This window comes from Cadophora gregata, assembly GCF_030347475.1.
Source record: "Cadophora gregata isolate MNR1 chromosome Unknown scaffold_4, whole genome shotgun sequence".
Lineage (NCBI taxonomy): Eukaryota > Fungi > Ascomycota > Leotiomycetes > Helotiales > Ploettnerulaceae > Cadophora > Cadophora gregata.
The window spans coordinates 163218-186031 of NW_026695927.1; the positions used below are offsets into that span (position 1 = coordinate 163218).

General features: G+C 49.5%; 10 protein-coding genes across 10 annotated transcripts; 6 read left to right on the top strand and 4 right to left on the bottom strand.

The window, feature by feature from the left end:
* Positions 1 to 1484: 1484 nt before the first annotated feature.
* On the bottom strand, positions 1485 to 1949 carry PKR1 (SMK killer toxin resistance protein; the record flags this gene model as incomplete). The annotated part of the gene is made up of 1 exon (XM_058503323.1): positions 1485 to 1949. One exon carries the CDS (start codon positions 1947 to 1949, stop codon positions 1485 to 1487), a length of 465 nt encoding a protein of 154 aa, XP_058360035.1.
* Positions 1950 to 2042: 93 nt separating this feature from the next.
* ONS95_009766 (uncharacterized protein) lies at positions 2043 to 4336 on the top strand (the record flags this gene model as incomplete). Its single annotated transcript, XM_058503324.1, has 3 exons — positions 2043 to 2615; positions 2733 to 4192; positions 4275 to 4336. Exons 2-3 carry the CDS (start codon positions 3094 to 3096, stop codon positions 4334 to 4336), a joined length of 1161 nt encoding a protein of 386 aa, XP_058360036.1. The 5' UTR covers positions 2043 to 2615; positions 2733 to 3093.
* An 883-nt stretch (positions 4337 to 5219) lies between these two features.
* ONS95_009767 (uncharacterized protein) lies at positions 5220 to 7218 on the top strand. The gene is made up of 5 exons (XM_058503325.1): positions 5220 to 5727; positions 5864 to 5977; positions 6071 to 6141; positions 6340 to 6672; positions 6738 to 7218. The coding sequence occupies exons 1-4, from the start codon at positions 5381 to 5383 to the stop codon at positions 6528 to 6530; spliced, it is 723 nt and encodes a 240-aa protein (XP_058360037.1). The 5' UTR covers positions 5220 to 5380; the 3' UTR covers positions 6531 to 6672; positions 6738 to 7218.
* Positions 7219 to 8560, bottom strand: ONS95_009768 (uncharacterized protein). Its single transcript, XM_058503326.1, has 3 exons — positions 8227 to 8560; positions 7672 to 8120; positions 7219 to 7613 (listed from the first exon to the last, which is right to left on the bottom strand). Exons 1-3 carry the CDS (start codon positions 8296 to 8298, stop codon positions 7283 to 7285), a joined length of 852 nt encoding a protein of 283 aa, XP_058360038.1. The 5' UTR covers positions 8299 to 8560; the 3' UTR covers positions 7219 to 7282.
* Positions 8561 to 9144: 584 nt separating this feature from the next.
* Positions 9145 to 9927, top strand: PLS1 (phospholipid scramblase 1; the record flags this gene model as incomplete). The annotated part of the gene is made up of 3 exons (XM_058503327.1): positions 9145 to 9313; positions 9365 to 9600; positions 9655 to 9927. The coding sequence occupies 3 exons, from the start codon at positions 9145 to 9147 to the stop codon at positions 9925 to 9927; spliced, it is 678 nt and encodes a 225-aa protein (XP_058360039.1).
* A 1718-nt stretch (positions 9928 to 11645) lies between these two features.
* On the top strand, positions 11646 to 13014 carry ONS95_009770 (uncharacterized protein; the record flags this gene model as incomplete). The annotated part of the gene is made up of 2 exons (XM_058503328.1): positions 11646 to 11904; positions 12503 to 13014. The coding sequence occupies 2 exons, from the start codon at positions 11646 to 11648 to the stop codon at positions 13012 to 13014; spliced, it is 771 nt and encodes a 256-aa protein (XP_058360040.1).
* A 730-nt stretch (positions 13015 to 13744) lies between these two features.
* ONS95_009771 (uncharacterized protein) lies at positions 13745 to 15020 on the bottom strand. Its single transcript, XM_058503329.1, has 2 exons — positions 14419 to 15020; positions 13745 to 14334 (listed from the first exon to the last, which is right to left on the bottom strand). The coding sequence occupies exons 1-2, from the start codon at positions 14884 to 14886 to the stop codon at positions 14044 to 14046; spliced, it is 759 nt and encodes a 252-aa protein (XP_058360041.1). The 5' UTR covers positions 14887 to 15020; the 3' UTR covers positions 13745 to 14043.
* A 230-nt stretch (positions 15021 to 15250) lies between these two features.
* On the top strand, positions 15251 to 16684 carry ONS95_009772 (uncharacterized protein; the record flags this gene model as incomplete). The annotated part of the gene is made up of 2 exons (XM_058503330.1): positions 15251 to 15379; positions 15428 to 16684. 2 exons carry the CDS (start codon positions 15251 to 15253, stop codon positions 16682 to 16684), a joined length of 1386 nt encoding a protein of 461 aa, XP_058360042.1.
* Positions 16685 to 17339: 655 nt separating this feature from the next.
* On the top strand, positions 17340 to 18833 carry ONS95_009773 (uncharacterized protein; the record flags this gene model as incomplete). Its single annotated transcript, XM_058503331.1, has 1 exon — positions 17340 to 18833. The coding sequence occupies one exon, from the start codon at positions 17340 to 17342 to the stop codon at positions 18831 to 18833; it is 1494 nt and encodes a 497-aa protein (XP_058360043.1).
* A 954-nt stretch (positions 18834 to 19787) lies between these two features.
* Positions 19788 to 20901, bottom strand: ONS95_009774 (uncharacterized protein; the record flags this gene model as incomplete). Its single annotated transcript, XM_058503332.1, has 4 exons — positions 19788 to 19925; positions 19997 to 20124; positions 20180 to 20650; positions 20703 to 20901. 4 exons carry the CDS (start codon positions 20899 to 20901, stop codon positions 19788 to 19790), a joined length of 936 nt encoding a protein of 311 aa, XP_058360044.1.
* Between the last annotated feature and the right edge of the window lie 1913 nt (positions 20902 to 22814).

Here is a 22814-nt window from a genome sequence, read left to right on the forward strand (position 1 = left end):
AGGTGACGTTAAGTCAATAAACGCGCGGCATTATAGATTGTCGTGAGGTCTCGAATCCGTGAGAGACTGAGTGTATGGTTTGGCTGTGTTTAAAAACGCGGAAATAAGCAGAGGAATAGACAAAGAACCAGTTGTCCTCAAAGCTTCATGTTTCACATAGTCTTCGAGTGGTGATGAACCTGATTGACATCCGAAATGCTCCAAACACAGACATTTCGTAAAGAATCTGTAAGCAATCTCGGTATCTGAACAGAGAAAGTGTTTGATATGGGACTCACGATTCACACTCTTAGATAAGGTCCAGTAAGATCGACAAACAACTTCCAAGTTGAGGCAGATCGGAATCTGTATTTTCCTTACACAGAATAGCATTGATACCAATTATATATGATAATAAGATGATCATGTGGAGCTTCGGGGAGGGGTTCCAATAGCACGAAATATGCTACCTTATTGTGCAACGAAAACTTAGAAGAGGTTGACAGAGTGATAGGTACAAGAGCGAGGGCTATGTCTACCCATCTCATCAAACCCGTCAGACAATACCAGAGCTCTTCGATTCTTGGTCGCTGGGTTTCGCATGCGATATTATCTCCAATGTGAATGAGAAGTAATATCATGTGTACATGATAAGCGAGCAAAGAACATGGCCTGGGCACACATAAATCAATCTTGCTTCGACTTCTGAGAAATGGATTCATATGTATTTAGGATTCATGCCTTCGTATTTCTTAGTGTTGCTGCTCCCGTCTCTTCATGAATTTGGCATGCTAGACTCTACTCTTAAGAAAATCAACGTCCTGATGATTCTATGTTCTCCATGGTTCATTCCATCATAAATCTGTCTCAAAGTATTGTTCCTGTTATACATGGTTGGAGTTTCCCGTTGAGTTGGTTCAGAAGGGTTGATGGGCTTACTCTATCTTGAATGTAGAAACGGCCCTCGTACATTCTAAAGTCGTCATGAAACGAGTACAGTCTGTATCGGCAGGATAGAATTCGACGAAACGCTGGCGATTCTTGATAAGATGAACTATACAGTATAAGAATCTTTGAGGTGGTGCATGTCATGCTGTTTTGAGAAGTTCGATCGGGTTGACCTGCCGTGCCCTGCCCTGCGAGATGAGTTGAGAGGAAACGGATGAACGAGAAATCCAAATTCGGGAGAGGGGAAGGAAGGAATGTGCGGAGCAGAATAGCGAGCTCTAATAATCAGTAACCTGCTCACGATGCCATGATTTCTTCCACGTTACCAGTGTCGTCCAGCAAGACTCGTTCAGCCGTCAAGAGAAAGCAACACACGCCCCATGACCAGGAAATCCAAAATATTGCAGCTGCTTCTATTCCACCAAGGGGAAAGATCTTTGATTATCTCATAATATCTGCTAAGAACGGTACTGTTTGTACTTTCAGCACGTCCTAACTTGCACCATCTCGCAAACTGGGTATATCATTACCAACTCATGACCTCCCCATGGGCCCATTCATTTATCCTTGTCCTTCTCATTCTCCGAAACCCTCTCCCACTCATCTTCCGTACTCGTCTCCGACTTACTCCCGCTTACACCCCCACGATTCTTAAGCTCTCTACTCTCCTCCAAAATCTCCACCTCCTTACTCCCCGACGCCGTATTGCCCGCGCCAATCACCGTATCCGCATCTGTGTCCGTATCATCTGCGTGCTTCGCCTCTTCCTGAGCGCGTTTCTTCTTCTTCTCGTCTTCCACCGCTTGAGCTGCTCGGAGCTCGCTGACGAACCAGTTTATTGACCACCAGAGGCCGGCGCTGAGGAGGGAGAGTATTACGAAGTGGATGCTGAAGGTGGCGAGGAGGAGGAGGAGGAGAACTACTTGGAGGCAGGCGAATGTGACGTTGGTTGCGACGAGTAGGGTGGGTGTTGGGCCGGGTGTGAAGATGGATTGTACGAGGTCGGTGATGAAGGCCGACATGGCGTGGGTTTGCGACTTGATATTAGTGACAGAGGCAGTCTGGGCTTCAGGTTAGTTCTGCGTGGACGATTTTACCAGAAACTACAAGCTTACAGCGACTGGAAATAAATGGGTTTGTCTTGCTGCGGTGGCGCGCTGCGGTGGTATTATTGAGAGGTGTTATGCTCAAATGCTCGAGTTCCAATTATGGCCAGGTGCTGGTGGGGTGAATTCAGGCTGACAAAGTTGTCAAATGGTGCTGCCTTGCCTGGGCCCGGGCTCGCTAGCTTCAGCTCACCATCTGTGTTGAACCTAGGTAGGCACGGCCCGAGAGCTTTGCCGTAACTCCACAGACGTAAAGGGGACAGATTTTACTCAGGTCTAAATGAGGATCACAAAGGACTGTACACAGAGCCTGAACACTTGTCTCTTACTGAAAGAAAAATCAAATCGCATGTTGTATTTGGCATCGACGTGTGATGTCATGAGACAGTGTTCCAAAGGTGAACCGAACCACGTTGAAGATTTTCAGGGGGTGGATCAAGTTTTGCAGCCATGGAGAGGCCGAAGCGAAAAGGATTCCAGTTGCCCAGTCCACTATCAGCGAGTCGTGCGATAAGCCAGAAGGTAAAAGTCAACAAATCGCTTCCAATCGTAGGCCATCACGCCACACCACTGTGAACCAAGGCAAGCTGCATACAACCTGCATACAGTACACACCTTAACTCGCGCCCGCCTACTATCAATGCCCAATATCGATTTGATAATCTAGGTTGTCTTCAATACGAGCTAATTGCTTTTTAGTGTGCTTCGTGCGGGTGTGCGCAACTAAGTTACTAAATTCGGAGGGCTGGGAACTCGGTGGCTGGGAACACCACAATATCAACCTCTTACTTTTCTAAGTCCCCTCTCCAAAATTCCTCTTCCATTCCAGACAAACATTCCAGTCACTCACGCTAATTCTAGACTTCGTGCGCATCGAGTATTCGAAGGCCGATTGTCGATAGCGCTGCAGATTACATTCACATTCCTTTGCTTGTGCAAGCTTCGAAGCTTGAGGGCGGGGTTTCACCACACCGCTGCTGCGAGCTCGCAAACTCGATCACGGTCTCACTCGGCGGAAGATAACGATTTCAACTAGAGTCTCACAATTTCAATCGACAAGATGCGACTCTCACAGACTCCTCCGAGTCTTCTCTCCCTTCTCTTTACGGTACTCTCGCAAACTGACCTGGTCAATGCGGGACCGTATCCAAAGGATGAGCTACACGATCTCGGCTTCGCATTTCTCCAACCCAGGCAATGTGTTATGTACTGTGGTTCGGAGAATCAATTCTGCTGTACACAAGGACAAGGTTGCTTTACGACGTCAAACATAGCAGGCTGCACAGCGACTGCAGGACTTCAAGGAGTGGGAGGTGGTGCTGGCTACGGAGTCTACACAACTACCTGGACCGAGACCAATCTCGTCACCAAGACAGCGACAATCAGCTACGCAGTCGCAACCACGCCCGTGGTCGTAGTGCCCGTAGTACCTACAGTGGCAGCCACTCCTCTCATCTGCACGACAAGTTTGGGGCAATCCTCCTGCGACAAGATCTGCTGTGCCGCTGACCAAAGATGTGCCGGCCCAAATACCTGTACTGCATACTCCTCAACGTATCTCGGAACCAGCACATATGTTGCTCCAGTTCGACCAACCAGCGGAGGCGTCTCGACCGCAACTTCAATCACCTCAGCGACGACAACTGTTCCTTTCCAAGCCCCAGCCACAGCAAGCGGAAGCAGCTTTCCCATCACTCAAGATAACGGCGGCGGCGGATTGAGCGCTGGTGCAATCGCAGGAATCGTCATCGGCGTCATCGCCGGTATCATTCTCCTACTCCTCCTCTGCTTCTGCTGCATCGTCAAAGCCGGCTTCGACGGCCTCCTCGCCATCTTCGGTCTCGGCAAGAAGAGACGTAGGTCCACCGAGCGAGTCGAGGTCATCGAGGAGCGGTACTCCCGACACGGAAGCCACGCAGGAGGAGCAGCCAGACGAGACACCCACACAGGATGGTTCGGAGGCTCGCGGCCAGCGAGAGTCACAGAGAAGAGGAAGAAGGATAGCGGGTTCGGCGGCTTGGGTATGGTTGGAGCGGGTCTGCTGGGTCTAGCGGCTGTCTTGGGTCTGAAGAGGAATCACGACAAGAAGACGAAGTCGTCGCACAGATCGGATGTCAGTAGTACTTACTATACCGATTCCTACACGGGCACTAGCGCAAGTAAGTAACACCAGTACAATATTCGCCCCTCTCTCCCTTCCAACACAAAACTTTCGAGTTTCAGTACTGACTATTCCGCCAGGCAGTGCAAGTTCAGACCGTAGAACGAGAGAAAGCAGGGGAACCCGTCACACGCGGCGGTAGACCACTTTCGTTTGCCTCGGAGGACTCAGATTGATGATTTTTATTTTATTTGGCATTGTATTTGGAGCGAAAAGGCGTTTTGGAAATGGTGGGCATTTGATGGGATGGGAGGATGGACTTTTTTCCCATTGTATCTCCGACATGGTTGAGCATACAGTACGAGAAATGCAGCAGGTTCAAAACCGCACATGGATGGAATGATACGGTAAATATACCGATCGAACCGATACAGATCTGGTACCGAGGTTTCTGATCTGCATTGCGTTGACGATGAAGCATGAACGAACGAAAATAAGGAAGGGAACGAGAGGACATATAGCGAATAGGACAGGATAGGATGGAGATGATGATGATTTGATGCGAGCAGCAGGGAGTGGCACGGATCGGTTCGGTTCAGCTCAATTGTAAAAATAATTCCCACTACATACAGTGCATACTCTCGATACAGAACCTCTTATTTTACCACACTGTACTGTACCAAAGCCCACCCCACCAACCGCAGGCTCGCAGCCCGAAGCCTAGTCCTGCAAAGGCTCCTCGCTACGGGTATTTTCGCGGGGGGAACCAATCGCAACTGTTCCTCGTGTTTTGATTTTGCCCTTGCGCCTCGCCTCGCCTCGCTCACTTGCGAGTGAGTGAGTGACTGAAGCTTGCTTGGGCTTGGCGAGTGCCGGAAGGTCGTTTCAAAACTTCGAAGGGAACTACTTACTCATGACGGAAGGGACAAAATCAAGTGGCAGGTGAGTGAAGTTTGCGAGCGTGTGTGTGTGTGGGCTGGAAAAGAAGGTGGTTATGTATATGAAGGGTAGGTCCGTCGTCTCGTCTTCTCTTCGATCTTCGAGTGAGTACTTCTTTTGTATCCAATATTTTATAATTTTACATACTCTTTTTATTTTATTTTATTTTATTCTATTCCATACCTTATCTTCTGTTGGCTGAGCCAATCAATACCTGACTCTATCATGATGAGATCTATACTTCAGTTCACTGTCTTTGCTCTTCCGTTTGCTGTTGCTGCACCGGCTCCTGCTCCGCAAGCAAACAATGTACGTTCAAACCTCATTCATTTCCAGTTCTGTTCTCTCTCAACAAGTCCTTTCCACAATTCTACTCGTCATCATCTCTCCTCTCCCCTCTCTCCTCTTCCTCCTCCATCCATCCATGAAAAATCAGGTTCTGACTAACTCCACCACCACACAGCTCGGCTCAGCAACCACCCAAAACGGCCTCACAGCCGGCGGCGGCTGCAAAGCCATGACTGTGATCTTCGCCCGCGGCACAACCGAGCAAGGGAATGTAGGGAGCCTCTCTGGGCCGCCGTGGTTCGACGCCATGGCTCAGATGGTCGGCGCGGAGAATCTGGCTGTGCAGGGTGTGGATTATCCTGCGAAGTAAGTCTCCTCCTCTCCTCTACCCTAAAGTACTCTATGCTGCACTGCACTGCTGTAGTGTTCAGCTCGAGAGATACTTACAGAGGTGTCTTGGATGGTGGTTGAAGTTCTGTGCTGATAACTGATCAACCTACAGCGTCCAAGGCTTCCTAGCAGGAGGTGATAAGAAAGGAAGCGCGAAGATGGCGCAGCTTGTTCAGCAAGCTATGACTGCGTGTCCTGATACGCAGGTCGTGATGGCTGGATACAGGTAATGAACTTCTCCCCTCTCCGGATGGTCGACTACTTATAGTCCTTGGATTGGATTGGGTTTGATTGGAAGAAAGATCTGACATCAATCTAGTCAAGGAGGACAGCTCGTCCATAATGCTGCGGCTATGCTTCCTGCTGCTACAGCTGCGAAAGTCTCGTCAGGTATGTACCTAGTCCATTACTTCCACCTTTCCTCCCTTCCTCCCCGGACGTCTGGACATGCACCCCAGGCAGTCCATACCTACATACCTACATACCTACATACCTACATACATACATACATACGTACATACATACATACATACTGTCTGTTTGTTAATGGGAATGGATATATACTGACGAATTATAAACAATAAACAGCCGTCATCTTCGGCGACCCCATGAACGGCAAGCCCGTCGCCGGCGTGTCTGCCGCAAAGACAAAAATCATCTGCCACAACGGCGACAAGATCTGCGACGGGCAGAACCAGGTCCTGCAGCCGCATCTGACGTACTCGCAGAATGCGGATGAGGCTGCGCAGTTTGCGGCTGGGGCTGCGGGGTTGGCTTAGGATAGAATGGATAGATAGGGAGATGGAGGGAGGAGGGTGATGGTGGGGGGTTGAGCTTGAGGAAGAGGTTGAGCGTGGTAGTGGTAGCGGTACTGAGGAATTGGGGTGAGAAGGGTTGTGGAGCGCTTGGATTCTAGTTTGTATATTTTAATGGAGAGCGTTAGTTTTGTTTCCTTTTTTTTTTGCTCGGCGGAGGGGAATCCTTACTGTATCATATATTATTGCATCCGAACTTGAACTTGATATTGGTGTTTTGGAATTGACGTATGGTTTCGCTGGTGTGCTCCTACAGTTTATTACTGCTCCGGACACAACAATCGGAGGACTTGCAAGCTGGTGCTTTGTAGAAAGTGGTACTCTGAATCCTCGGTGCTGCTAGTACCAGTAGTATCACTCCCTCTTTCGACATATCCATAGCGGGTTTCCGGGAGTGCAGGGTAGAATTGGCGCACGGGGTAAATCTGCGTTAAGCGAGGATGTCGCCATGGAACCGTCATCGTCGTTGTATCCTCTGCGTCCATGAAAACGGGCGTGGTATCCTGAGACTATCTCTGGCAGCCCACGTAGCTGTGTAATCACATCGCCGAGCCCTCAATCTCGCTTCACCTTGACCACCTTTTTTGACATTTGACTTTTGTAATTTACATTGCTTTTGTCTTCCGCCAACATCAATCCCTCACATTCCACGCCTCCACTCCATATATACACATACAGATATACTAACACCCAACTCGTCCTAATCGAACATCCTCCTATTCGGCAACAAGCTTCTTCTGCTTCGATGATGCTCCACTCTTGACCCGCTTAGCGGTCGGGCGGTTCAAGTGGTACTCAGGGATCCAGCTCTCATCATAAGCCTTCTGCGCCTCAACCGCAGTAGTAACAGCCGGTCCGTCAGCTCCAATGACGGAAACTTGCTCCTCGACTGGGACGGCCTTCTTGGAACCTCCAGATGAGCGCTTGGCGCGCTCGCCGCCCTTGCCTCCGCGCTTGGTTTGTGGGAAGAGAGTCTCGATCCAGGTCTTGTAGACGAAGTAGAGGGTTCCGACGAATCCGGCGAGGAGGAAGAGGTAGAGGAAGATGCTGGAGGGTTGGTTAGCTGGGATACTTTTTCAACTTGGTTGAAGCTGTGATGACGTACATTTGAGGATCGAAAATGCTGGTGGCTGGTTCAACGACATGGACAGTCTCGTTGTAGGCTTGGACTTGGTAGACGTTACCGGCCTTGCTAGAGACCACAGCAACCAAATTGAGGCGGAGCTCAGTTGGGTTCAAGTCATTGACGAAGGTGTATGGGAGAGTGGCCTTCTCGCCAGCTGGTACCAGAACATCGTATCGGGTGGCAGTCAAGTTGCGGATGACGGCTGCGCTGGGAGGAGCGTCAACTGGCAATGGCTGTAGAGAAGAGAGGAACCCGCCAATCAGGGAGATGGTAACTGGGTCGGGTTCGCTGTTGGTGAAGTCAAGAACGGCCTTGGTCGCGTGGCCATTGATGAGCTTGACACCGAAGACCTCAGAGTTGGGGAATGAGGCAGAGACCGAGAGGGCAAGGTTGGGAGTTGTAGGAGCAGCTTCAGCTTCTTTCTCGACCTGTGGGGGGAAATGTGTTAGAATTTAAGTTTGAAAGTAAGATAGCCCAAAGCTGTTTACAAAGGGCATGGGAGGGGACTCAAGAGGACAAAAACAATCGACTTACAGCGTCGGCAGCAAAGACGCTGGCAGCACGCAGAGCGAGGAGAGCAAAGACAGAAAGCTTAGAGAAACCCATTGCGACGGTCAATTGGCAGGAGGATGAAGACAGGAAGCTGAACGGTGATGTTTGGGATGGAGGTTGGCACTCGAGAAGCTCTGATGCAATGACCTCGAAGTGCAATCTGGCTGTTCAGTTGTCACCCATTTAGCGAGTCGAGATGCGGTTTAGCGTGTTGACGCCACTGATGCTGCCCCACCATCCCCTGGAGCCATGCTGTGTCATTCGCTTCGAGGTCCCAGTGTTGTGCTGTGACTTCACCCTATTATTGTTGTCCAACACTTCACTTCTTCTTCATCACGATTCATCTTATCACACTCTTGAAAGGCCTCATGACCATGTTCCGGACTTGCGGTATTCATGGCTGCCAGCGAATCATCATTGAATGAAACAGGCCACGAGTACGCCGTCTTGTTCTGTGGATGGCGGGATCCCTCGTCTCAGGCTGCGGCTTCGAGGCAGCGTCTCAAACACCAAGTGTCGGGGATCGCAGCATCCCCACCGGCCATTTGCACGGCCCCATCAAAGATGTGCCCATTCCACGATGGCAAGTGTTTCCATTCCGTCTCCTTTCCCGGCTTCACTTTCTCTCTTTTGCCTTTGCTCTGCTCTGTGTGTGTGCTGTGCCTGCCGTATCATTTTAATTCTCCTTCTATTCATTCCTTCGTTGTTTCCCCTACGGCAAGTCCATATCAACAAAGTGCTGGTCGAACTCTTGCGACCGTTACTCTCGACCTCGATTTCAGTACGGAACCCGCTTTTTGGAACAGTTAGACGCCGGTCGTCATTTTTTGTTGAAAGGAGGACAATACCGAGCGATACATTTCGATTTACGAGTCCGCACCATAAGAACCAGTCGCCAAAATGGCAAGAGACAGCATACTCCTGACGTACATGGCGATGGATGCCGCGTTCGTGATATCCGGTGCACTTATACTCATCTTCGCCCTGGTTACGAAGGCAGAGATCGCATCAGGGCCAACGGCAGACAGAGTTGCGAGGGATCTCTTGTTCGACATGTGTCCTTTAAATGGTAAGTCTGGGGAGGACGGTGGGGGAAGTGAAAGTGCTGATTTTGGGACAGCTGCAATCGGAAACGCAGTCATAGTGTTCATCACTTTCCTCCTGACGGTACCCGCGATAGTTATGCCGATGACTCGAGGATGGTTGAAGCTTAGTGGATATATGATGGTTGTGTGTGGATTCTTCACCATGATTATCGGTCTGGATATTTGGTTTGAGACGTTGAAGACAAGGGAGAACCTCTTCGTTATTTGGAAGAAGCAACCTTCAACAACCCAGAGTCTGCTTCAACAAGAAGTACGTTACTTTATTTACAGATCGATCCATCTCTATCATACTAATAACTTATAGTTCCTCTGCTGTGGGTACATGAATAGTACCTCACCACCATTCGTGGTCGACACTACTTGCCCGAACGCCCTCGTCGCAGCAGCCCAAGGAGGATGTGTCGGACCACTCGCCGCATACGCCAACAACTTCCTAGATGTCATCTTCACAGGCGCATTCGGTATTGTCGGTGTGGATGTCGCTCTGATCATCATGACAGCAATCTTACTCAAGGACCGCAAGGAGAAGGAAAGGTATCGACATATCGATGAGAAGAGTGGTGCGGGAGCTTTCTAGATGGTTGGTTGATGGTGATATGGTAGGATCAGGGTTTGGGGTAATGGGGGACTTTTCAATTCTGTACTCAATTGCAAATAGAATCGATACTGTGTATCTGACATTGATAGACACAGACTGGCTTGGGTTTTCACCCCTCACGAGATCCCATGCAACAAAAGTGTCTTCCGGATCACCCGCTAAGCTTTTCTCTCCTATTCTGATTGGATGCAGATTGTGCATTCTCTTGGATATAGTCTTGTTAATGTAGACGAAGCTGATTGGTACTCGTCATTGTGATGTGATCATAAAGTTTCTGTCGAGATCATGAAGATGTGCCCAAATATCTCTCTTTCATAAAGTCTTTCCCTCGCCATTTCAGAACAGGTAGAGTACAGACTCAGTGGGTATGTAAGTGAGCGAGGTAGGAAGGAGGTCTTAAACCAGTGTTGATTAATCACTTTGGACATCGACATTGACATGCAGGTTGTTGAGGTATCTCCGCGGCGTCTGGAGAGTGTGGGCGCACAAAGCTTGTCACTTGGTAAATATTGTCCAGCTAGACTCAGGGTCTTAGAAGTCAGGGTCCGATGTCCTTCTAAGACTCCTTGTCAAACTCTGAATCTCAAGCTGGCATGAATGGTTACGATGTTACAGTAGAAGTTTAAACGTGCATCTCAACTCCGATATGTTTGATTATGCCAGGGTCCTCGCTTCGCAAAGTTAGTGACTAGCTCGGCATTTGGAAGGGCGCGACTAATGCAGGATGAGAGACGACTTGTGTTCGGTTGTGATCAAGCTATTGTGTTCGAGTAGGTAACAGTACTTACTTACTAATCGCAAATGATGACACAGTCATTCGGAGTAATTGATGCAACTTTCGGCCTCTACTGTAGGTGGACATATCCTCTTGCTTTGGCCATGGGTTGATACTCTACCCCTCCAACAGCATGTCAATTTCTGGAGCCCCGCTTGCCTGTGCGTGCACCTTAAGCTCTACAAATTAATTTCGTCCAAAATCCGCATAGAGTTAGATACAAAAAGGTTGCGCGCGATTACTCGGTACAGGACTAGGTAGAAGATTAGGGGATTGGGGATCGGAGTTAAACTCAGGGACTCACACCACTGCTGGTTGGAGCGGTCATGATTACTTTACGGCATTACAGTACTACTCTACTCGCACACTTCGTCGGCAAATGTCGCGCGGGGGGATTTCGGCTCGGCGTGGAGGGAGTTTTTTTTCTCTTCAGCGGCTGTTTCATTGGTGCACGAACTGACTAATTCATTGATTTCCTGCTGCACTACGATATCGGTCGTAGTGGGGGCAAGTATTCCAGCCCGCGTTCCACTTTCACTCCAATAATCCACTCCCAGCAGCACCACCCACCTGCACCCGACCAGACTTCAACTTGCACTTGTGAATTGCTTCTTCTATTATTCTCTCCAACCTTCACCCAGCACCCAGCGACAGCCCCCCCGACAGCAGAATACGGGGTACAGACTCAGGCGACCAATCTGACAGTCTGGGTTGATTCACCAGAGCAGGCCGCTTCTCGGGTTACCTAGATCGTCAGCCGCCGCTTGCGAGACAAAGACTGCGACTCCGATTTCAAATTCTCGAACGACAGTCTGACGACCTCCACTTTACAACTTCACGACATCTCACCACGACGAAGGACACTGTTCCATAACGACAGCCTCAAGATATCTAGGCCTGCGACGGCATCGCATCTGTCATCATGGCGTACAATGGACCAAGCAGAGTCAACATGGTGGAATACATCTCGACTCTGAACCACGTCCCAGAGCAGGACGTTCAGCCCAGCTCGGAGTTCCTCGAGGATGACCTGGCTATGTTCACCAATGCGAACTTCTTCGATTTCGACTTGGGTCAGGATGCCGATTTGCAACCAGCCGACTACAATGGAGATGGACGAAGGGAGCAGGCTGTTGTTGCACCTGATGCGGTTGACTTGAAGTCGCTGGATTTCATGAATGGTAAGCAATGACTATATCTTGTCATCTTGTGTTTTTGTCTTGGGCTACTACGGCTATTGTCTTCTTGTCTTGTTTTGCTTTCTTGTCTTCTCGTCATCCCACTTTACTCTCCTCAGCTCAGCATACACACTCACGATGTCGGCGTTGTCGTCGACGAGATGGTATCATGAGTCGGGCTTCTCCAGTGAGCTGTGCGACCCCGCTGCTGCATTGCTGCGAACCACTGCACGTAGCATTTTCTTCGTTGCATTTTCACTGGTTCCTAATCCCTACACGTGCTTTGTTCTCTTCTCGCCCTGCTGCATTTGTTCTGCATTGCTCTGCATCCCTCCAGACTTGCACAATTAAGGGTGTCCGAGCACGCCATTCTGCTTTGCCTTTAGCCGAATGGCGCAATGTCACGTGAGGATACCTCAAACGTCGTCCCTCCCACTTTTCACATCTCCATATTTGTAACGGGCAAGTTGCCAGTTATTCACGGGCTGCTCACCCCACACTCCGCGTGTATTCCGCTGTTCCCGCTGTGCTCTTTGTCGTCGCGAGTACTCGTCTGTCACAAGAAGCAATTATGCTGACGGTACAACTATGGATCGTATAGGCGACTTCCACTTCCCAGACTTCAACTCTTTCCCTCCGACGACCTTCACCGATACCACCATCCCGCCAGCTCCCATCAACACCACCCAGCCTCTGTACAGCTCCTCGAGCGCTGGTTCCCCTCAATCAGCGAACCCCCCATCTGGCACCAAGCGAAAGGCCGAGTCCATCTCACACGCCGGTTCTCCCTCCGCCAGCGTCGAAGATGCCGCCCGCAACGCCGCTGAAGAAGACAAGCGCCGCCGTAACACAGCAGCCTCGGCCCGTTTTCGCGTGAAGAAGAAGCAACGCGAGCAAGCACTCGAGCGTTCGGCGAAGGACATGAGCGACAAGGTTGCGGCGCTGGAAGGACGGATCAACCAGCTCGAGACAGAGAACAAGTGGCTGAAGAACCTCATCACGGAGCGAAACGAGAGCAAGGAAGATATTGCTGGTCTGTGGAAGAAGTACAACGCCGACAATGCCGAGCGGAAAGGTTCTGAGCGAAAAGACGGCGTCGGAACTTCGGCTTGAGCGCTATGAAGTGCTGCTCGGCTTGGAGGCTTTTTCACTTAGAGATTTGGAGCGTGGGAGGTGATTTTGCATTTTTTTTGCGCTTGATTCAATTCGCGCTTGCGTTGTTTTCTATTCTATTGCATTGTTCAGAGGGCGGTAGTGGAATGATATCATGATATACGATGGATGGTGGACGAATGGTATGAGAATGGGAATGCTGGAGTGGTATGTGATAGTGAGGCTTTGAGGCTTAGATTTGGCTGGTGAACATCCCCGCTATGTCCATGCTCTGGATGAGAATAATACTCGCTTCTAGATACACCTGTTGCTCGTGGTCTCGCTTAATGTTTTCTCATTGTGTTCAGTTGCATGCATTCCCGAACCTCATCCCTAACGAAACAGTCTCAGCACTGGACATCTACAATCTATGAATAACAACCCCAGGATACGCTTACATGCTCATCCAGATATCAGTGTAACTAGAGAAATTCTGATTGGCGGGCCAACTTAAGCAGCCTCTTTTCTTCGCGAAGGTAGGTCTGTGATATTCCTCTATTTAGTCTGCCTCGCTTAGTCTTGTCATCTTAATATCATTGGATGAATTGAGGAGAAAGAAACGGGATTACAATTTCTAGTGAGTAAGTAGAGGTCGACTATACTTTGGTGTTTAGAGGAGATTGTTTTATTGGTTAGTTAGAGAGAGCTACGGACTGAAGAGAAGAACTTGGGACGTAGAGATAATGTCGTTGGGAGTACTGGTTGAGGAATTGATTTTGACGGCGAGAGCTGAACTCAGAAGAGATAACATCGAGATTATCACACCTGAATATTTCCCGGCGACCAGTCTTAAGTGAAGTTTAGGGGATAGGGTATCTGCATGCAGGCTAAGGTTCTTTACATAAGGCTTATACAAATCATTTAAGCTCCAAAAGCCAAAAATGGCGACCCAGGAAATCTCAAGAACCTTACCCAGTCAGTGAAATAAATCAAAATCTATATTCATTCTACGCTCAATCGCAACAGCAGTAAAACAAATCCCCTCACATTCTATTCCTCCAGCAAGAACTTCAAAAAAGCCTGTGCAACTGTCACGCCATCCTGATACCTGTCCACCCTCTCAATAGCATCCTTCTCCATCTCATCTGTAAACAATCCCGTCGAATGCCGTAACTGGACAATCTCCCTCATGATCTCTTCCGTGAATTCGGGATGCCCTTGAACAGAGATGTATCTTTTAGGGACGTACATCGCCTGGATTGCACAACGGTCTGTAGATGCTAAAGGTTCGACGCCTTCAGGGTAGTCGAACACGATGTCTCTGTGCATTTGGTATAGAGCCTGTGGAATGGTAAGTAAGGAACTCATTCTTCCTCAAAAAGCAGCATGAAGTAAGTAAGTAAGTAAGTGAAAGAGCAAACCCACCAACGACGTCCTCCCAAACAGCTCCTGCCCCTTCTTCGTCAAATCCATAGCCGTAACACTAATCTCCCACCCCCTCTCACTCCTCCCAACCTTCGCGCCCAACGCCCTGCCCAGAATCTGATGCCCAAAACAAACGCCTACAATCCTCACCCTCCTCTGGCGCAGCACGCTCCTCACAAACTCCACCAGCTTCAAGATCCACGGGTCGTCGTCAAAGGAGTTGTGTTTTGATCCCGTGAGCAGGATCGCGTCGATGGTTTCTAGTGAGGGGTAGGCTTGTGCGGTTACGACGTCGAAGGTGGAGAGGGTGAGGCCGGAGGTGGATGTTAGGCCTGGGTGGTTGAGGGAGGAGGCGCCGGCGTGCAGGAGTGAGGTGAAGACGCCGCCGTAGCTGCCGTATTTGGTGCGGGTGTTGGGGAGGGGGGTGTCGCATTCGAGGATGGCTATGCGGAGGGGGAGGGAGGGCATTTTGAGGAAATCGGGGTATTATAAGAATAGGGTAAGGTAAGAGTGAGGAAGAAAAAGAAAGAATGGATGAGTAGGTAGAGAGTGGAATTGAAGGATGGGGTTTGGGAAAATAATAAGTCTCGAACTTGAGTCGTGACATTAGCGAGCTCGGAGGGAGTTATGGAGGGGCATTGATAGCTGTTCTTATCGATAATGCAGGGCAATCTTAGCGTCAGCATGGATATTGATATTTCCGCGAGGAATCGCATTCACGTCCAACCACACCACATCAATAACATTCCTCCTGGAGATCACATCGATACTTTAACCAGATGCCTTATACGCAGCATCCTACAATACCTTTCTACCTGAATCGCAGACCTTGATGGCACAACACGGCATCCTGTCTGAAACAACAATGACCACCCACCCAAATGACACCTTCTCAATACCTGTCGCAGAAGACGAAAATCCAGATGATTGGGAGTACGAGTACTCTACCACAGAGACCGAGGTTGGTCAATCGCTGTCATATGTCAATTGGAAATGCTGATGGTTCTAGACATTCTACGTAACTCTCGATCTCACAACCCCAGAAGTCCCAGCAATCCAAAGACAAACAGGTCGCAGAGCAGCTACAACTCCACGATGGACGAATCCAGGTTTAGGAAAGCATCAGCGCATGGCCCGTCTACCAGAGGAATCAGGCTTCAAAGTCGCAACAGTCCTCTCAATTGACGACAACGAATCAGCGGAAAAAGCAGACCCAGAAGAATTTGAGATTGAGGCCGTGCCCGAAGACGACGATATTGACGGCCGGTCTCGGAAAAAGAGGAAGAAGAAAGAGAAACCTCCTCCGGAAGAAGAGCCCCGAGCGACCGAAGTCCAGATCCTCGACCTTCATAGCATAAAGCCGCTGGTTTCTTATGATGGACATGTCTTTGCTTGCAGGTGGTCGGAGAATATTGGGACGGAAATGTTATTTGTGCCGCGCGAAAAGGAGAATGGATTGCCGGTACTACGAGAGCTCCCAAATTGCGAGGTGGATCTATTAGCTGCTTCGTCTGCGCGCATTACTGCTAGGACGGCACATCTCGAGCGTAAGTTTGAAGCAAATTCGAAGAGGTCGGGGTCAGGGGCAGGAAGAGGGAAGGGACGATCGAAAGCGGGGAGAGGAGGTGCTGCAGGAGGGGCGAGATCTAATGTCCGTATTCCTCGTGGAACGAGCTCGCAGAGGAATACCCAGGCGGAGTTTCTGGAACAGCTGATTGACCTTAAGGAGGATATTGGAGAGGAGGACTTCGTCACTGTTCATGCGAAGGCGAGATTGACGAATTTTAGGTGGAGGAAAGAATTGTATGCCTTGAGAGCTGCGGAGAGGGAGCGATTGGAGCAGGTAATTACGGAGGGAAGGAATGCTGCTGCGGTAGCTCAGGCGAAGGAGAGGCTGGAGCAGATGGATGAAGAGGATGAGGATTTACGGAATGTTGAAGAGGAGAAGGGTATTGCGGCTGGTGCAGGGAGTACGACGAAACGCAAACGGCAAGGAGGAAGACAGAAGAATGATCCTGTTACTCCCCTGGAGTTCGCGAACGCAGGTCATGGTCACAGTCGTTCGGTGGATCGATTTCCCAATGTGCTGGATGGCAGCATGGAGCAGGTTGGAACGCCGTTTACTGAAAGTACTGGTGACAATACTCCACGATATGATAATGATCCGGGCGTGTATGGAACTCCTGACGAGGTGCGGTTCCAAGGCGATGGCTTATCTGATCAAGATGCGGACGGTGACGAGGATGATGATATGTACGGATACTAAGGTCATGCCGGACCCGAGCTATGGAAAGTCATTACAGAGAGATATCAAAGAGGCAAGAATATCTCGGGTGGAAAATCCTCCGATTTTGACCTTCAAGTGCCAAGCAAGTTGCAACTTCGTGCTGCCCCAATCGAGTAGCCAGCTCTGCAAGGTTCTACTATGGCAATTATCTTGCAGGTGAACAACGCATCGTACGCGTCGTCCAAATCCCAGATTTGGTCCAAAAGTAGCAATATGTCTCCGACTGACAGTGGACCTCGGCACGTTCCCGATCGCAGTCAGAAGCTTATCCCGCATTCTCTGGGCTGCACCACCCCTGTCCCTGTGAAATGTGGCCCCCTGCCTCGGTACATTGACTGGGATCGTCATGTATTTTCTGGGGCGCGAAGCTAAACCAAAACACTGCACCGCAATCGTCTGGTCTTGCGAAATGCACCTCGGCGCGGAATGTTTCAAGGCAGACAGTTAAAGATAGCTTGATGTCCTCGACTGGCAGAGCTTCACGTTCATCTGGTTCCTCTTTCTACAACCTTCCTGTGTTTTGATATCTTTCTGTTGAGCTTCATTATCTCAATACGGTACGAAGTCACGCCTCGAGGCTGCCCCTCTGTCACCAATTCTCCTATCTCTTCCATTTGGTTGAAGGATTTTAACAATGGGTTCAATCGAGAGAGACACAACAGTCGACCTAGATGTGGTCATCGTTGGTGCTGGCATTTCTGGCATCAATGCAGCATACCGTGTACAGACCGAGCTGCCAGGATACCAATATATTATCCTAGAAGCTCGAGATGCGATTGGAGGCACATGGGATCTCTTTCGATATCCAGGCATCCGATCCGACTCAGACTTACATACATTTGGTTTCCCTTGGAGACCATGGTCTAAGAGCAACTCCATCGCGGACGGCCCCTCCATCCGCAAATACATTCGCGAGTCTGCCGAAGTCAATGGCATCGACAAGAAGATTCGCTTCCAACACAAACTGCTGTCGGCCCACTGGTCATCCAAGACTCAGAGATGGACACTCACAGTGGATGCTGATGGGGAGAAGGCACAATTGAGTGCAAGATTCATCATCTACAGCACTGGGTACTACGACTACAACACACCCCTGAAAGCCAACATTCCTGGCATTGAAGACTTTCAAGGCAAGACTATTCACCCCCAGTTCTGGCCTGAAGACTACGATTATTCGGGGCAGAAGATCATTATCATCGGAAGTGGTGCTACGGCAATCACTCTCCTCCCCAACCTAGCAGAGAAGGCTGCTCGAGTCACCATTCTCCAACGCAGTCCTAGCTATATCATGGCCCTCCCAGCCGTGGATGCAACAGGTGAATTCATCCGAAAATGGTTCCCAGCCTGGTTCGCACACACCATCGTGCGGTGGAAGTTCCTCATCCTCCCCTTCATCTTCTTCCAATTCTGCCGAGCCTTCCCCAACGCCGCCCGCAAAATCATCCAGGGCAACACCAAGCGCCAACTCGGGAAATGCAACATCCCCATCGATCCGAACTTCAAACCTGCATATAACCCTTGGGAACAGCGGCTGTGTGTTTGTCCGGATGGGGATTTCTTCAAGGCGCTGCATAGAGGAAATGCGGATATGGTGACGGATACTATCAAGACCGTCACAGCACACGGTATCACGACCACCTCGGGCAAGACCATCGATGCGGACGTCATCATCACCGCTACTGGCTTGAAAATGCTACTTGCCGGCGGCTCCCAAATCACCGTCGACAGCAAGCACATCGACGTCTCCACCAAATACGTCTGGAAAGGCGTCATGCTCCAAGACGTGCCCAACGCCGCAATCGTAATCGGGTACACCAACGCCTCGTGGACGCTCGGCGCCGACGCCACGGCGAGACTAGTCTGCAGGTTGCTGAAGCAGATGGATGGGAAGAAGGACGGGGCTGTGACGCCGACGATTGAGCCGGATCTGAAGATGAGGATGAGGCCGAGTCCGATGCTGAATCTGAATTCGACGTATATTGAGAAGGCGAAGGGGGAGCTGCCTAAGTCTGGGGATGTAGCGCCTTGGAAGCCGAGGAGTAATTATTTGTCGGATTATTGGGTTGCGGGGTATGGGGATTTGAGGGATGGGTTGAGGTTTTCGAAGATGTTGAAGAAGGTTGATTGATTGGATTTTGCCGTTGGGCGAGGGTTGAAAAAGTATCTGGGGTCCTTATGGATGGCCAAATGGGCTGTAATGTCTTCTTCGGATTGGTAGCTGCTACTGTGCGGAAGTCTCACGAGTTCTGCTTGCATGCCCTGTGCCATTTGTGTCAGTTTGGCGTTCATTGGGCTTGGACTGTAAGTAAGTATCACTGATATTTTTCAGTTATTTACCATATAAATCTACCTCTTCATATTCATGCACATATATACATATATAGATATAAAATACACCTGAAACAGCTTCTCACTCTTCTCTTCATATATATTCTACAAGGTCAAACAGATTTCTGCACAAGTAGCCGTGGGTTGGCAGGGGTGACTGCTATTGCTCCTGTAGTTAGAGTACGTTGTTGAGATGGAAATACAAAATGTGGTTAGGAGAATTGAGACGGCGTTGGTATTTCGCAGGGGTTTAAGATAAGGTCGATGTTAAGAAGAGGGCGGTTGGGAGCATAGGAGCTGGAGATGAAAAGGTTAGATATATAACTCTTCGGTTCTGCTTCGTGTCATGATGAATGACTATCTTTGAAGAGTCGCTTTTGTACGGCCATTATCGTACTTGAAGTAGAGAGATTTGTAGTCCAATGGTAATTCTCACGCTCAACATACAAACCATGGCCTGTGGTTGAACAGCCAGTGATATCGTGATGTCTGAAGGTAGCAGTCGAGGGAATTTGACGAAGAATTCCTCAACGTGTTTGGCAGAAGTCTGTCCTTGTCTCTTGCTGCAAGTGCTTGATAACAGTACACAGCCCTGTTCTGTTAGAAGTAGAAAACGAGTCGCAGTCCATTCCAATCAGCAATTCTCACCATTTCATGAAAAAGAAAACCCCAGAGGTACTTGTCATTAAATAAATTCAATTCCCAATTAAGGATTTCTAATTACGCGAAAAGACACCCAACCAAAGCCACAAATCTACATGCACGCAGCGCCATCAATCCCCAGAACCTTTCCATTGATCCATTCGCCGTCTTGGCTGGCAAGGAAGCACACCACGCGCGCAACATCAATGGGGAGACCGACTCTGTGTAATGGCGACCATGTGCATGCGTACTGTTAATTTTTTATTTTGTTAGTCTCGAACATTTCGAGATGAGAAAGAGTTTGGGATATGAGTTTCGTACCTCGTCGACTTGGTCATCGTTGAGCTTCTCTCCTCCTGGGATGTACTCTCTGCAGACCTTGTGATACATATCGGTCTTGATTCCACCGGGGGCAATACAGTTGACTGTGATTTGCTTATCACCCATATCTATCGAAGTCAGTCAGCGAGCGCGCAGTATAAACTGTAGAAACTCAATACTTACCAATAGCCATACACCTGACAAACGTCTCAATAGCACCCTTACTTCCAGAGTACAGAGTATGCTTCGGCACGCCCTTAGCCTGACCCGTAATACTCCCCATCAAGATCAACCTCCCCCCAACAGAAAGATGCTTATAAGCCTCTCTCGCCACAAAGAACTGGCCACGCGTATTAATGTTCATCACGCGGTCATACTCCTCCTCCGTAACATCCTTAACGTGGCCAAACGACACAACTCCAGAATTCGAGCAGACGATGTTCAGCTCGCCGAAATGCGCAATCGCTTGTGCGAATAGGGAGATGATGTCTTTGACGATGGAGACGTTGGCTTGGATGGCGATGGCTTCGCTGCCGGATTTTATGATCTGGGATACTACTTCGTCGGCGGCTTCGGAGCTGTGGGCGTAGTTGACGACGACTTTTGCTCCTCGGCGTCCCATTTCGAGGGCCATTTCGCGGCCGATTCCTCGCCCTAGTTGGGTGTTTAGTATGGTTAATGAGTATAATGAAGGATGCAAACTCACCTGATCCGGTCACGAGCGCGACTTTGCCTTTTAAGCTGGCAGACTCGATACCCAAAGGACCACGGACGGTTGAGATCACTGGTGTTGAAGCGGTCTCTGTGGCATGTCCGTTGCCGTTTGTGATGGGAACAACTTCATCATATGATGCATTGCCGTTTACATGACCGTTAACGTGACCGTTGACTCCGTTGGTTGCCATTATGATGGATCCAATCTCTCAAAAGGGCTTGTAAATGGTTGAGTGGTAAAGAACGAATGTCCGAATGTCGCGAAGGGTATCCGAGTAAGATCAAAGCCGGTCTGATCGAGTGATTAATACTGAAATAGGTGTCTTCCGGAAAGAGGAAGCTCTCTCATCCTTATATACCCAGCATAATCTTCCCATTCCGCCAACCCTACCCAGCCAGGACTGTCCCATCGAAAAATAGACTCGGACATTCGCCTCTTCGCGCCTTCGCATGGCCGAAAAGGAATGAATGGTCTGTCTCTTCTCATCTTAGCCATCGAAGCTCTCTGGGGCGTTGTGTTTGTGCTTTGTTCAAGCTGTCCGTGAAGGCATCGGATGTCCGTAAGGTGTTGAGAAACGGAAGAGCCTGCCAAGGCCCTGTTGCAGTGTTGTGGCTCGCTTCATAGGCTGGTATTTACCCGAGGCTAGGGATCGCTAGCGAGGGGACAGGCGCTCTGAAAGGGGTGCGTCCGGAGTCCGGTCAGGGAGATGCATTACTACCACACAGAGTTCAAGAGTTTATTTGGTATTTCACTAGAAACACGCTCTGGAAATATGGTTAAGTTGACGTCTGATTCGAGATAGCAACGAGCATGAATAATCTCAACCATTCTCTACATTTCAACAAGACACTGCACTTTGGATGAAAGTTTGGAGTTGCCATGTTGGGAATTCAGCTGCAGTCTCATGGCCGCTCGCTCTGGGACATGATCCTTCACAGTACGGTGTGCCCTCCGGATCGTAGCACATCAACAGCTGTCAACGTACGCTGAAGCAGCTAGGTCCAATTGGGGCCTACCGAAGCCCAAGCCATGCAGCACAAGATAACAGAACCCCATAGATCTACTGACCTATCCTTTGGCGGTCGGACTTGAAAGCTTGCTACCGTTCCTGGGCAACTATCAAAACGTGAAATATAGATGCCAGCCCCCCGTTTCTCCACACAAGCATTGGCAGTCCTTTGACGCTTTTTGGGTACAGGTGCCACCGCTAAGCTTTTTTTGCGTCAAATGTCGTCCATTTCGGCAGATTTGCATTTCGGGGACGGTTTTTTCATTCTTTGTTTTCAAAAGAACGTTGTTTGAGTTGAGCTGCGTGATGCTGGTCTTCCTTCCCATGTTCCACAATGTCAAACATTTTCCAGATCCTGTGTCTGTCTCTGATATTGTGTTGAAGATGCGTCTATGTTCTCTTTCTTGCCAGCTGCACGGTCAGAAATGACAAAAGGCTGGCATTGTGATTTCGGTTGGAAGCGGAGAAGGGTTTGTGCTTGACAAGCTATCATGCTGCTCTCGCCCGGCGAGGTGTATCCCTTCTTTGTGCCGCGAGGGAATCCTGCTTCAAAGATCCAAATAGATGGTTGATGACTTGTTTTGAAGACGAGATCACTTTTGTTCCTTGTCATAAATGGCAAAGAGCCATCAGCGATGTCGTAACTCCTGATAGAAAGTTTTGGTGGAGGGAAGTGGGAGGCTGCAGATGACACTCCCCGCGGACATTCTCCATTTCTCTTCAAGGAGAGAGGATCTCACTTCTCTGCAGTTGACAAAGCAGCTGTTGTCCATCATCACATGTTGCATAAGATGAGCGAAGAGCCGTGTAACCAATTGAACCGATGAAAGGAGGAGATGGCTACAGCGGATAGAGTGTTGAAGCAGATTGTCGTTCCCTGCTGCTTGGACCCATCGGCAGTAGAGGCGCTTGGAACATGGTCAAAGAACGTTTCCAGCCATTCTGCATGTTTGATATGCTTGTAGGAGATGGTTTGTATCCCCATATTTTGAAGCTCACATGCAGAGCAAGCGGGCTGCAGAGCATTCAGGAGGCTTCTTTCAGTACAGCATGTACAGGTCAAACAGGCATTCATACGGCGCACCGAGACAAAA

Bases quoted from the DNA above. Each gene is read 5' to 3' on its own strand.
- ONS95_009767 (XM_058503325.1), top strand. From the start codon at position 5,381: ATGTACGTTCAAACCTCATTCATTTCCAGTTCTGTTCTCTCTCAACAA. The intron at 5,728-5,863 runs GTAAGTCTCCTC...ATCAACCTACAG, and splicing joins GGTGTGGATTATCCTGCGAA to CGTCCAAGGCTTCCTAGCAG. The intron at 5,978-6,070 runs GTAATGAACTTC...ACATCAATCTAG, and splicing joins GTCGTGATGGCTGGATACAG to TCAAGGAGGACAGCTCGTCC.
- ONS95_009768 (XM_058503326.1), bottom strand. From the start codon at position 8,298: ATGGGTTTCTCTAAGCTTTCTGTCTTTGCTCTCCTCGCTCTGCGTGCT. The intron at 8,121-8,226 runs GTAAGTCGATTG...TTCCCCCCACAG, and splicing joins GCGTCTTTGCTGCCGACGCT to GTCGAGAAAGAAGCTGAAGC. The intron at 7,614-7,671 runs GTACGTCATCAC...CCAACCCTCCAG, and splicing joins AGCATTTTCGATCCTCAAAT to CATCTTCCTCTACCTCTTCC.
- ONS95_009771 (XM_058503329.1), bottom strand. From the start codon at position 14,886: ATGCCCTCCCTCCCCCTCCGCATAGCCATCCTCGAATGCGACACCCCC. The intron at 14,335-14,418 runs GTGGGTTTGCTC...ACCATTCCACAG, and splicing joins TGTTTGGGAGGACGTCGTTG to GCTCTATACCAAATGCACAG.